This window comes from Amblyomma americanum, chromosome 10 (genome assembly GCF_052857255.1).
Source record: "Amblyomma americanum isolate KBUSLIRL-KWMA chromosome 10, ASM5285725v1, whole genome shotgun sequence".
In the NCBI taxonomy this organism is placed as follows: domain Eukaryota; kingdom Metazoa; phylum Arthropoda; class Arachnida; order Ixodida; family Ixodidae; genus Amblyomma; species Amblyomma americanum.
In genome coordinates, this window is record NC_135506.1 from 4,942,589 (window position 1) to 4,956,903 (window position 14,315).

Below are 14,315 nucleotides of genomic sequence, written 5' to 3' on the forward strand. Positions count from 1 at the left end.
GCCGGGAAAACCCTGCCACCCCCCTCTTCCCTCCGCCCCAATGCAAATGCAGCCGTGGTCACTGCGAATAGTACAACCACTCCCACTCGCCCCATAATAATATATACTCACTGCATACACACGTTGTATTTTGTCCCGCACACGTCACCATTTATTTTATCCAGTTCATTGATTGCGCGCAGAGAAAAGATTTTGTTTTTATCAAAACGCGGGGATGGATAATGATGGTATATAAGTTGTAAGAAAGCAAACGTAACATTGTTACGTCAGCTTTTCGCGCGATTTTGCCGTCGCACGATAAGCTGACTGCTAGCCTGTCGGACGGCATTCGAATACGTTTTTCGCGCACTGACACCACAAACCGAGAATAAAATGCAACATTCCATGATTAGAAATCAAAGCATCATCACGTTAATGCACATGAAGCATAGGATCTGCCTACTTCGTGACCGTAGAGAAGATTAGACTGCGTAAGAGTAAAGATTTCGTGTTCGCAGTATTCACAGTGTTTATTTGAAACACAGCTCAGTGTGTTCAATCCCGTATCATCAGCAGGCCGCTGAGCCCTGAGTTGGCCCTGCTAGCATGTCTGAAGCCGGGTCGAATTAAAACCACTAAAACATCGGCGAAGCAATGCGAAATGTTTTGTTGTTTTTTTTCCCCCTCATTTTGCATGTTTGGACGAGCGACACAAGAGATGAGAGTTGCTCGTTTTTCCTTCTTTCCCATCGTATCACAGGCATGCAAGTAATGCAGCTTTTGCGTACACTACACACACAAACACGCTTGCGTGAATAGACTTGCCCGCGCTGCCCGCGCGTTCGTGGCAACCACCGTTCCGGAAACTCCGCCCACATTTTTAAACGTTTCGCGCATGTAGCGACCTCTTTTCAGCTAAAAAAAAAGACCGTAGACCTCGAAAAAATTATTATTTTATAAATTATCGATCGTCTTGATAATTTTCGTGAATATGTATGGCAATAACGCTTCTATTTTGCTCGAATTCAGCGTTTTTAAAACAAAGGACCGATTCTTGTTGCTTGTGATTGGTTTAGGTTGGTGCTGCGTAGCTACTGCGCAGCGATGTATTCGCGCCATGATTGGGTGAATTTTTCAATGGAGAGAAAAAGCTGGTTCTTGGCGCGAAGAGGCACAGTCGCGCGCAAATTCTGTTGTGGTGCGGTCGTCTGAGACACTCATATTCGGTAAAAATGTCTCTGGCTAAGCGGGACATGAATGTCGTCAACAAGCTGAAGAACAAGGAAAATCACGTGAGTATTTGCAGCATGCATTCACAGCGCTGCGGTATATTCTGGAGCCATTAATTACCTCCTCACGCTCCTGTCTAATATGTGAGCCACTCAGCATCCAGAGCTATCGCTTCGGGTGGGAAAGGTGGCTTTCAAGCGATATGGTACCCCACAGGTGGGAGCAGGAATGCTAATGCTTGCCTAGGGGCGAAAATGTGCTGATGAGACAGATTGTGGCGAGAGGCGCCTGCATCGTTTCCACAGAGCAGCTGCTTTAATGCAATTTGGCACAATTCCTAGGTGCTTACGCACATCTTTTTGCAGGCACAAATCATCAAAAGAAGCTAGATTTATCAAAGCTTCAGCAGGGAATTGTTTTTATGCGACACTAGTGCGCCTGAACGCCTTAGTGCGAAAGAGGCGCGATAAGTGAGCCAGCCAGATGTTCCGGTATTGTCCCGCCAAAATCGGCGGGCGTAGCCTCTTCAAGCTCGGCGGTTGGTTTCACCTTCACACTACACGCTTAGTGGTCGCAGCCTCCGGAAAGAAACAGCGCAGGACAGTTTTCTGAATTGGGGCTTGTGGACTATTTTCGAGGAAATTTCCCAGCAACCCTGTACAGGCTGGTCGCCGCGACGAATGATCCAGCCAAACTCTGTTGAGTCCATCTCTTAGCTCTGTGAAGTTTCATCTTGCTACTCAGTTTATAGCTGCGGCAAAAACTCTATTAAAGCGTGGAAGGTTCACTATTGACTTAGTCAATGTCATGCGTTCCGATAATTCGTGTACAGCCTGTGTCTAGCAGCAAGGAGAGAAGTAATCAGATATGCCTCCGTACTTCACTGCAGCGAAGCATTTTCTTTACTTGTTTTTGTTCGCTTAATTGCAGGCACCCGACGACACCATCTCGGATTCCGCTAAGGTTGAGAAGAAGGTGAGCAGCACGTTTCTATTTTCTTGCAGCTGCTACTTGAACTGCTCGCAAGCGGCCGAGTGCGTGTGCTTTGCAGACGAAATACACGGCAAATGTAGTTCGGTACAGTCGCGTACTTTCGCATATATCCCTGGCATGAAACACGTTCACTGCGGCCGGATGCGCCAAACCTCTCTCCAGTGCGCGCCAATTCGCACTCGGCTACGATCTACGTTCCCGCATGTGTTGATCGCGTAGCGATTGCAGTTGTTCAGTCAGCTGATAAAGCTAGCCAGCGAGCGATTTTTAGCTGCGCCACTTGCGAAACGCTGAATCAGAATTTGCATTTCTGCGTCCGGCTTTGCAGACGTGCGCGCCACCTGATAACTTTGGCGCCAACTGTGCTGCGCCTATGCAAGCTTGTATTCTTGACGGAGAGTTCGCTGGCGGTCCATAGGAGGCGCGACAATCTGAAAAAAAAAAAATCTCGTACGTTTTTTTGTGTGATATTAGCTTCTCAAGGTCATGCAGGGAAAGTGCGATTCAGGAATTCGAGCTTCACCGTCTGCCTTTGTGCGCGGTTGTTGCAGCAGCCGGCGCGGCGGTCGGCGCCTGTGGAGGACGAGCCGCTGCTGCGCGAGAACCCTCGTCGGTTCGTGATATTCCCGATCGTGTATGAGGACATCTGGCGTATGTACAAGAAAGCCGAGGCGTCCTTCTGGACGGTGGAAGAGGTGGACCTGGCCAAGGACCTGCCGCACTGGGAGTCGCTCAAGCCCGAAGAGCGGCACTTCATCTCGCACATCCTCGCCTTTTTCGCCGCCAGCGACGGAATCGTCAACGAGAACCTGGTACGGATTTACCGACTTGCGGCATCAGTGCAACCTGCATGAGTTGCTCCGGGCGCGAGCCGAAACTGGTTTTTAATTTCTTTACTGCTCCATGGCTAATGATACAGCTCTATTCCAATAGCCTTAATAAAGTTATCCACTGCCAGTAATTAAGTAACGCTTAGCGTAATTGCAGTCGTGCTTGATAATGTCTCTCTAATACCGTTGTTTGTGCGTTTTTCTTTGTTACCTTCATTTGTTTACTAATCTATTCAGTGCTAAAATAAAATTTTACAGTGCTTAGTGATTGATGTTGTTCTACTTAGGTCAGCTATTGTTGCAGTTTTCTTTCTGCCCTGCTGCAACCATTGTAACTTCGGGCCTGTGAACTTGCCTGCAAGCATTTTTTTACCCCACAACCTTGTGTAACCATGTTTGTGGAAACATCAAATTGTTTCATCTGATCAAGCCTCTTATGTGTGTGCTTGGTAGCTAGCTACCTGTGTATCGTGGATCAAGCTTTTTTCTTCAAAAAAAGTGGGGGAGGCTTCTACATTACTTTCTGCTCACTACAATTGGGATGATTGTGTGCTGCAACGGTGAGGATGTTGCATGTGTACATGTCGATACTAATGTTGCCTCTGCCCTCTTGTCCTGCAGGTTGAGCGCTTCAGTCAAGAGGTCCAAGTGACAGAGGCACGCTGCTTCTATGGCTTCCAGATGGCCATTGAGAATGTTCACTCTGAAATGTACAGCCTGCTCATAGACACATATATCAAGGACTCTGCGGAGAGGTGATTTTTCTTTGAATTCTTCTTAAATGGACACCTTCACTTTTGCTCACTTTGCACCCAAATTGTTGGGTTCATGCAGACACTGTTGCCCTTGCTTGACATGGAGATTATGCAAGGCTTGCTGCCTGAAAAATGTAATAGTTAGGTTAGTCTTGCCAGAACTCAACCCATACTGCCGTGGCAGTAGTTTTGGAGAGCTCAAGTTAAAGCGTATTTGTGTTCTTTCTGATGGTGGCTGTATTCATTGCATTAGCTTGATGTGTGGTATTTAATGTGACTGTTTGTTGAGGCCCTTTTCAACAAAATGGGATCTCATCCATCCATTCCCTTGGCATTTATCATTGTCACTCCTTTCTAATTCTGGTGTGGGTGTCGCCTCAGCTGCTATTCAATATAATTGGGAGGTGTACCAGATGCAATAGTTTTGTCTGCAGATTGCAAGTGCCTTTATTGCATTATCCATCTCATATTTGCAAAAGCAATAAGGACAGCCCTGTTAAAGTGTGCCCCATTTCTGTCTACCCCTGCAGGGAACGGTTATTCAACGCCATTGAGACAATGCCATGCATCAAGCGCAAGGCGGATTGGGCACTCCAGTGGATTGGGAACCGCAGCGCCAGTTTTGGGGGAGCGTTGTGGTGGCCTTTGCCGCCGTTGAGGGCATCTTCTTCTCTGGCTCGTTTGCCTCCATCTTCTGGCTCAAGAAACGCGGCCTCATGCCGGGACTCACCTTCAGCAACGAGCTCATCAGCCGAGATGAGGTACACAAAACAATGAGATGACTGGTGCATTGAGACCGCAGCTTGTGGTTATACTAATGCCCTCCCTCTTTAGGCTTAAGAAAAAGTTTGGTTCATCGCAATAATGCTGTATTACTCAATTCTGAAAGTTCCTATAAAAGTACAGAGCAGCCACAGGTCACGGTTCTTCCTCTAAGCCTTTTTGTAAGCTTATGACTTCCTATGATGCTTAGTAGAATAGATATCTGAATCAAAATTGCTAATAATTTCATGGTGAAGTGAGAGAACTCCGAAATTATTTGGCTGTGGGGGGGGGGGGGGGGGGGGGGGGAGCTGAATTACACAAAGCAACCAATTTGAAAAGCTTCTCAGATTGCCCCTATTGCTACAGTTTTTGAAAATTTAGGTTAGTTCTTGGGAGGACATACTACTCTTATAAAAGCCTTATAAAAGAAAATGTTTATTACAGTGTATGTAGGGTCCAAAGAAAATAGTCTGTCGCAGCACTGTGAAACCGCATGATGGAATGTACCTCAGGGTCTCATACTTTTCCACGTGACACTTGTGTCGCACGGTGAAGCCAACCTAACTGATTGAAGCATCGCAGCAATGCCACTTGCCTAGTGTGCTTTCCTACCAAGGCGTTGTGGGAAATTAATTGTACTGTCGTATTAATCGGAGTTTATTCTTTTATATTGTACTGATAAAAGGATTTTACCTCCTGTAATAGCCAGTAGCTAGTTCCAAAGCACAGTCTGCTACGGCTTTGATGCAAGTGGTGCACGCAACACGTTGCTAGTTTGTGTACCATGTATTCTTGCTTCTGGTATGCAAATAACTTTATTTTATTGAGATTATTGATATATGCCATTACTTCATGATCCCTTTTGAGTTGGACATATACATGATCTACTGTCATCTGCATATGCGCCGAAGGTTGGAGGCTTAGCTAATTTCCATTGCACTGGTGCGGGTGACGCAGTCAATTAGTTTTGAACAGTCTATGCCGGTCTCGCAGCGTCTTCTGCGCTAGTAACAGTGGCTGGATGGACCGTTTAAGGTCAATGTTTTCATGTTAGTAGGTCATTTGCTTAAACAGGGCAAACAAGAACAAGTGCAGAATGGTCTAATTCATAAAACGCTGCACATCGTGGATTTATGAAAGCTCAATTTTCGGAGCTGGGTGGTATGGTTAAAAGGTCTTTCCTGTAGTGATCGTTACACCAGTGCGACTGCAAATTTTATGCGGAAGGAAAATCTGGTCCGAGCATGTTTCCTGTTCTCTCAAAACTGGTGGTACTGTAATGTTGCGAAGACTAGACTGTTGTTGTTACGTGCTGCCAAAAAGCTTCGGGATGGCACCCTTGCAGGTGTTGTCCCCACACTGGCAGCAAGAGCAGATGTCGGCCCGTGAAATTCAACTCCTGTTTAGCCCATCAATTGGCTGCAGGAGTCAAGCACACGGGTACATGCATATATGGTAGGCTCGGTGGTCTGCATGCAGTCGACAATCTGTGAATCAGTTTTTAAATTCTAGTGAGGAGGATGTGAGGAATGGCTGAGAAAGGCAGCGGCGGAAATGAAGGACAAATGTTTAATAACCCATAGTGAGTGCATCAGGCAGGTTGGACGACACACTACTGCGGGACTGGGACTTTCTCGGGCAAAAATTGAATAGCGCGATGCACACATTCACAAGAGAGTTGACACGGCAGTGCGGGAAGCATGATATACGAATATCATATTCATGCTTCAGCCGGCTCGCATTCCCGTGATACATTAGCTTAAAAGACGAGTAATTGGCACACGAGTACAGCAGACCTGTCGCACTGTTACCATGAATATGAAATAAAAACTGAACAGTTCTGACACATTCCTCAAGATAGGCTGCTCTGTGCAGGTCAGGCTGCAGCTTTTCACCCACAGTATGTGGTGCCTACTTTGAGCGACACTGAAGTACAGTTGCACCTCGATATAGCGAACACGGATGGGTGCAGGTCATTGGATAGGTCGAACCCTTCCTAAATATGTACAACAAGCACATGCAATTTCTAATTTATGTGCAGTTGACTGTAAAATGTATGTCGAACTTCCCGGTGCCAAGCAGTACCCGCTCAGGTGGCAGGGTCCGCCGTGTTGCACAAGTAACTGGTGGTGGTGCCGCTACAAACGCTCGGAGGTTTGCGCTTTTATCTCTCACTTGCGAACAGCGTTGCGGAAGGTACAGCGATGTGGAGGGTTGGTAGCCAGGCGATCAGCTTGAGTGCGTGGTCAGTGTCTCTTGCACAACAATCATTTGGACAAACCGCTATCAGGTGCTGCCACATTTTTTTTTTTTTTTTTTTTTTTTTGCAATGACATGTGCACTAGGCAACTGGCAGAAGTCCTACTTTATTTTAAAAAATATGGAACACTGTTTCACCCAAACCTCTGTCAACTCGCGGGAGTGTGGGCTTGCATTTTTAGATAACTGCTGCGAGTTTTGGGTGTTTGCACTCAATTTTTCTTTTTTTTAAGAAGCTTTGACCTGTATTTATACATTGTTTCATTGAAACTTTTCTTGACGTAGTGCTGGTCCTGCCTTTTTGGCTTCTCTTGTATGGACATGCTATCAAAACTCACGAAAGTGCTTAAAAATGACTGAACGGAACATTTAATGCTACTTTCTGCAGTTTTTCTAGATTTCTTTATATTTGTGTGCAACAATACCTGCGTATAGATGACTGTTGTTTTCTTCCTCATCAGGGCCTGCACACGGACTTTGCGTGCCTCATGTTTAGCCACCTGGTGCACAAGCCGTCGGCTGAGCGGTCAGGCAGATTGTGTGCGACGCGGTGGTCATTGAGCAGGAGTTCCTGACAGAGGCATTGCCCGTGGCACTCATCGGCATGAACTGTGAACTCATGAAGCGCTACATCGAGTTTGTGGCCGACCGGCTGCTTGTTGAGCTGGGATGCGAGAAGGTTGGTTTTCGCTGCTTTCTGCTTTGTGTGATTATTGAGCGTGCAGCGAATGTTTATGATCCCATGTTTTCTTTATTTATGCAATGTGGTAAACTGGCTGAAAAGTTTATCTTGATTAGTGTAACTCTTGGTGGTATTAACATAAAAGGGGTTGAGAACAGGTAATGCGTTTGCTCAGTCAGTGATCGTGTTAATACTAATTGACTCTTAATGATTCGAACTCAAAGGGTCGAAAACTGTTTTTAATTGAGGTGACCCTCTCTGATGGATTTCATGTTGTCTGGAATAGACCATCGGTCCAAATAAATTGGTCCACTGAACTAATGATTTTTTGCTTTTTCTTTGTACTATGTATAGTAATTCCATCGACTGACAGCTTCGTTACTTTAACTGCAGCTTTATTGGTAGAACTGCATTTGATCTGTGTGTCTTTCGCATAACTGATATATCTGGCTAACAGATGCATGCAGCATAGTGATAAGTTTTTGTGATTAAAGATGGCTGTTGACAGCTAATGTTCCACTGGTCTTCCCTTGTTTTGCCAGGTTTACAACTCCGAGAACCCATTCGATTTTATGGAGCACATCTCCTTGGAAGGGAAGACCAACTTTTTTGAGAAGAAGGTTGGAGAATACCAGAAGGCTGGTGTCATGGCCAAGAAAGAAGAGCAAGTGTTCACATTGGACGCTGACTTCTGAGTTGCTCGTGCGATTTTATTTATACTGAACATGTGCGCTGGTCTACCCATGCGCTGTTCACGTGTACATAGCGATTTCGATTTCTCGTACGGTGAAATAAACCTTTTATATAAATCTCCCAGATGTCCTTTTTTATTGATGTCTTCAGCTGATTAGGCAGTTAATGGCATACATGGAAAGACCATGATGCTAGAATTGGAAGGTGGCTTCAGCTGGCACAGGACAAGGTTATCTAGAGGTTTTTGTCCTGCAATGGTTGTAGTCGGGTTGATAATGATGCTGATATGAAAGTGTTGCAGTACACACCTAGAAAGCGAAGTGCTCGCCACATGATCAACTGCAGTTGACATTTGGCAGATAGTTCTACTATGTAGAAAAGTCCTAATAAAATTTTTCTGTGCCAGATTGTTAAGGTTCAGTTGTACAAGAGGTGCCCTAATTTCATTAAACACCTATCATGCAACAGCTTGAAGCTGACATGACAAGTGTTACCAGCTTGGTTGCCTGCATGTTCTGGTTCCTTAGTCGCAACCATATGATTTAAGTGTTATATTGGACAAATAAAATCCACTACACAATACGTTAATCCACACTTTTCACATGACCGCTCTGCACCTGCGCTTCTCCCCTCTATACTGAGCTCCACTAGTTGTAAACATACTGCCAGCTTGTACTGTGCATCAGGTTCGCAACTGGTGCAAGCAATAGATGGCGACAGCTGCCAGTGCACACCAGCCAGTTCGCATGTGCAGTCGGAGGCTCATGGAAGCGTATTGTACCTGTGGTGCAGATACGCATTTGTTCTCTCTGCAGCAAATTTTTGCACACTCCCCAGAGGGTGCCACATCTTACGAAAAAGGCTAACTTGTAGAATTACTGTATCTGCAAGAGGTGTCTAGCTTGCAGTGGTGACTTCCATTGAATGCTCACTGCTTTCAGCTTATGCAGAACACCTCTTGTAGGTATTCATTACGCACTGTATTATGTCTTTGCCATTTAGTGTTTGCAGTGTATCCATTTAATACAGTTATGGCCTGCTGGAAACACTCGTTACTGCTGTGCCCAAGAACTTGATGCCGAACCAGGTGAGATGGCACATGGACAGTTAAAATCTTGCTGGGATTTCAGTTCATTCTGACAGTTTAAAATGCGGCTCCAAAATTGTGGAATGGCATTCTGGAAAAACTCCACTCTGTAGCTCAAAATGTGTGCCCAATTTTTACTCCACCCCCAATTTTCCAGTATAGCAAAACATGAAAATCTGCAAGCTTTCAATTTAGATCTGTGTGGGAGGAATTGAAAGGACACAAGCCAAGGGTGTGAATGGGATGCAACCAACCAAGGTGTGTTTGGGCTTACGCAGTGGTTTGGGTGTAGTTGTGGCTAGTTAATAAGGGCATCTTGGTTCCTGGGCAAAAGAAACCACAAACCATGTCCATAACAAAAATTGTGAAGCAAAAAGAATTATTCAGGAAAAAACTTATGGTCTGCTTCTGCACATAATGGTGTGAAGTGAAGTGGAAATTGGATACAATCTTTGTAACTTGTGTATTAGTCTCTGGCCAATATTTAAAAAGAAAGATCGTTCGACGAGATGTCTGATGAAGTCTCGTGACAAGATGACATCACTCCTTGATGGACGTTCAGATCTCATGAATCACTACTGCAGCTGACAGGAAAAGTTTACGGGATAAGTATGGTGAGGAATAAATTTACTATAGTGGCTCTTCCCCAACTAGTTGCCTGGTGTTGATACCAGGAGATAAAGCATGCACGACACTTCATATTTGAATGCAGGCATTTTTGGGAGAGTGGCACGACTGTTCCTAAGCAATTTTTCTTCTCCACACTTGCACCTCATAAAGTTTTGCTGCCGACTGTACATGTGTGGACCCAGATGACTGACAGGTGCTGTATGTGATCGGAAAAGTAGCAGAAGCTGCAAAGAGCTTTCTTCACAGGCACTGTGGCTAATGTAAAGGAGAGTCAACCGGGCATCCTGGCTTTGTGAACCATGAAACAACAAGAAAAAGGCCCATCGCTGAGGTGTCTGAGCTTTTGTGCAGCCTTCCACTAGTTTCCTGCACTCAAAATACAGGAAGGAAAACACATGGCTCAGGCAGTGTTCTCGTCGTTATCTATATTACCACAACAAGAATGTGTGGGCCCCTATGAGCTCTGCATTTTCAACCTGTCTATTGTCCAAACTGTGACTTGCCACATTAATGAAGATTACACATGCAATATGAAAAAGATTGTTCCCCCAAAATTGACAAATATGTGTCATTCTAGAGCAGCATTAAAAGTGTGCAAATAAAAATGCTTCTCTCGGTTAAACCGCTTGTTTATTCGTGCTGGAATCTGACGCAGAGGTGACCTACGACAGTCTTGATTTTTCAATACTAATTTTGGATGGTGTACTTTCTTGATTTGACCAGAATTAATTATAAATCAGCATCGTCTACAATACTGGTGACCTCCCATAACAAGCAGCTTTTGCATAGTGCATTTAGCATTGCAACAGTCTGCCATATTTGTATCTCAGAGATCCAATGGGACATCTTAGTGCTCAACTCAGAAGATACCCCCACCCCTGCTAACAGTGACCCCGCTCTGCTGCTCCCTTTAAGAATGATTACCACCATTTTGCAGAATGCCTTCTGCAAACGCCTTATGCACATACACTGCTATTGTCATTACATAATGTGCATTGTGTACTAGAGCCTTAACCACATAACAAGCACATTTTTTTTTTCTAAAATGGTACGAAAATGGTCATTTAATACTCATGCCAGAATCTGTCAACAAACCAGTACAATGCTTTGGACGAGCCCTACACACCTTAAACCAGACGGAGTGTAAGAAAACAACCAGTGCCAGAGGACAACTCCACCAAATTTTTGTCCTTATAGTCAGATACAACTTAAGACTGCAGTGAAGCTCCGCCCACATTTAGGACCGGTGCACAGAATCCTTCCACGACAAAAACGTAGTTCGTTGTTAAAACTTCTCTTGTCACCTGTTTAAGAAGCTAATCACGATAAATTTATAAGCTCTACAATTTCCATACCTGGCTTGTTTAATAAAGTCAAACATTTAAAACATGATTTCATTTACTTTAGTGACTGGCTAGCGGAGTAATACAGTATGTTAACAACTGCTGTTTTTTTAAGTTGTATCCTACTATAGTAAAAATCAGTTTTATGGCTCCTTCTGGATACGTTAGCAAAAGACACATTGCTACGAGACCAGATTTAAAAATTTCTCCCGCTTGATTTAGGTACCCAGTGTCAATGACGAGAAGGACTACAGGGTTCCAGTTTTGACGTGGACTGTGGAAAAGTTCTGCCCCAGAGATCTGTTCTAAAAAAACTGTCTTGTCATATTGCAGTTCGTTTGTGAAAGCAGCTGGTGGTGTCTGTATTTCACTTTTTTTTGCCTTTTCTATTTTATAAAAGTTCTGTTTTGCAGTGAAAGTAGAGCCTTTGTCATTAGAATTGAGTAACCTACCAATACAGGCCAACTTCAATTTGCCATCAGCATCCTTTAAATTAAGGATTGTCACTGTAATACAGTAACCTCCCAAGCAACCACAGATATCCACTGGACGGCCGACGGGGGTCATTTTGGATGTTCGCTGAACATCCGCAAACAGCCGGTGGATGTTCATTGTCCGTTGCCAAATATTGCTCGAATATTTGCATATATGGTGCATGCATGCTTTCTTGACTCCCACGAGGCAATAAAATGAAAAACAACTTAATGTAAAGCAGGCATATTTTGTTATTAATGTACATTAGCAGAGGACTGGGCAGGTTGCATAAATGCCAGCAACGCCGATTTCTGGGTTGAATGGATGAATACGGCTGAACCCTTTAAATCGGGCGGTGGCTCAAGCCACCTAGCCATGACTTGTGAAATTTTACTCCTGTCTTGCTTTTAGCCACCAATAATATAACCTTCGCTTGGTTACTTCTACCCGCTTAAAATCTACTTTCCCTTTACTATCCCTAAACCCCAATGCCTTGGGTAAATCAGCCCCGCTGCTTTCCACTGTAGGGTAAAGCCCTTTACAGAAAAGTATCAAGTGTTCAGCCGTTTCTTCCTCCTCTCCGCACGCTATGCACGTGTCTATCTCGAGGTACCTGACTCTATACGTCTTAGTCCGCAAAACTCCAGTCCTGGCCTCAAACAACAGAGAGCTTCCCCTACAATTATCATAGATATTTTCTTTGGCAATTTCCTGTTTAAAGGTCCAGTATGTTCCCAGTGCCGATTTCGTCAGCATCCGTTTTCCACAGAGCTCTCTCCGTTTCTTTAACCTTTTTCTTAACCGATAATTGCCGATTGGGCCCCTTACTGCTGTTCAGATATTTGCTTGTCAATTTTCTAGTTCGCTTTCTCCATTTCGTGTGAACATTCTTTATATACAGGTATCTGAAAACTTTCCTAGCCCACTGCTTTTCCTCCATCTTTCTCAATCGTTCCTCAAATGCTATCTTACTGCTAGCCTCTCTGGTCTCGAAAGACGCCCATCCCATATCACCCTGAACCCCCTGATTTGGTGTATTGCCATGTGCTCCCAAAGCTAAACTCCCTACTCCCCGTTGTTTAATTTCTAACCTTGCTTGAACATCTGGTCTCATGCACAGGACCGCATTACCGAAAGTCAGGCTAGAGACCATCACCCCTTTCCAGATCCCTCTTACCACCTCATACGTATTGTAATTCCACAGTGCCCTATTTTTCATGACAGCTGCATTCCTACTAGCTTTATTCATTACATATTTTTCATGCTCTGTCAGATACTCAGCACTGTTATTTATCCACACCCCAAGATACTTGTACTCATCCACTACTTCTAGCATGAACTCCTGTATTCTATGCTCGCCGCCCTCTACATAAAATATCATGACTGCCGATTTTTCCTTACTATACTTGAAACCTAATCTATCTCCCTCTGTACTGCATATGTCTAACAACTTCTGCAAGTCTTCCTTGTTGTCAGCCACTAGCACTATATCATCCGCGTATATTAGTCCTGGTAATGACTGTTTAATCCATTCCCCTTGCTTGAAATAAGAAAGGTTGTAGCCTAGTCCGCTCCCCTCTAGCTTGGTCTCCAACCCTTGCAGGTACAACGTGAACAACACTGTGCAGCACCGCCATTGTGCAGGACAGCGAGGCAAGCGAGCATAAGAGAGTCTGGCTAGGTGGTGATGATATCTGATAGTTGATTTAATATCTGCTGCGGGCCCCTGGACCCAAGATATTAAACTTATTTTTGGAATATGGCGGAGTGCTCGGCTTGATGCACTCTGGCATGGGTTGGCCCGGTATTGCACTGCCTCCGGGATCGGCCCGGGGCTTATTAGTGCGCGCCTTTCCTTTCTATCTTTGCTCTCCTATCCTTTAACTCCTACTTTCAGGGAGAGTGGCTCAGCTTGTGCCAGTAGGCAGTCCCGTGCAGTTTCCTTTCCTTTCTTCCTATCAGCAGCAGTCTGGCTGCCCTGTACATATCACACGTCAGATTGTCTTGTGTTGCAAACAGCAGCTGCTGTATTGATTATACTTGATTACAGTCTAGCAGTGAAAGACTGCTCTTCGACGCAGCGATGTCATGGTCGCTCATTTCTCCCATTACGAGATGGCAAAATCATCCAACAGCGAATCTGCTGCTCTCGGACCAAGGTGTCCGGGAGTTTTGCGAGAGCAAGTCATGCACTGAGCGTAATTACGATCTTAGCTACAGCTTCCACGTAGAATCATACGCCTATGTGGCTGCTCTGAATGCAAACACCAGCCAGGCAAGTAAGGCTGCAGTGATTTACGCTATATACTTTTAGAGGCTATTACTGCATGCCGCTATAAAGTCAGCGGCTCTAATGTCATGCTGATTGACTATAGTTCAGTGGGTAAACAACTGTGTATCGTTAACCAGCCAGTAAGAGTACCTATGAAATTTGTCATGCTGACTGCCTCCTTGAAAACGCAGTGCGCATGCTGAAAAACAGCGCAGAACTTGGCACGTTGTGTCATTCACTTTCTAGTCCCTTTTTACACTGTTCTTAAAAATGTAAAATGCACTATTTTTAAGCAACGCCCATCAGCGAAATCGTGAAACTGT

General features: G+C 44.7%; 1 protein-coding gene across 1 annotated transcript; it reads left to right on the forward strand.

Moving 5' to 3' along the window:
- Nucleotides 1–1,115: 1,115 nt before the first annotated feature.
- Nucleotides 1,116–8,305, forward strand: RnrS (ribonucleoside-diphosphate reductase subunit M2). Its single transcript, XM_077641924.1, is given in 9 exon segments — nucleotides 1,116–1,271; nucleotides 2,140–2,184; nucleotides 2,754–3,014; nucleotides 3,654–3,787; nucleotides 4,318–4,411; nucleotides 4,414–4,548; nucleotides 7,273–7,336; nucleotides 7,339–7,490; nucleotides 8,036–8,305. Coding segments are annotated over 9 exon segments (1,098 nt in total). The 5' UTR covers nucleotides 1,116–1,211; the 3' UTR covers nucleotides 8,189–8,305.
- The last annotated feature ends 6,010 nt before the right edge of the window (nucleotides 8,306–14,315 follow it).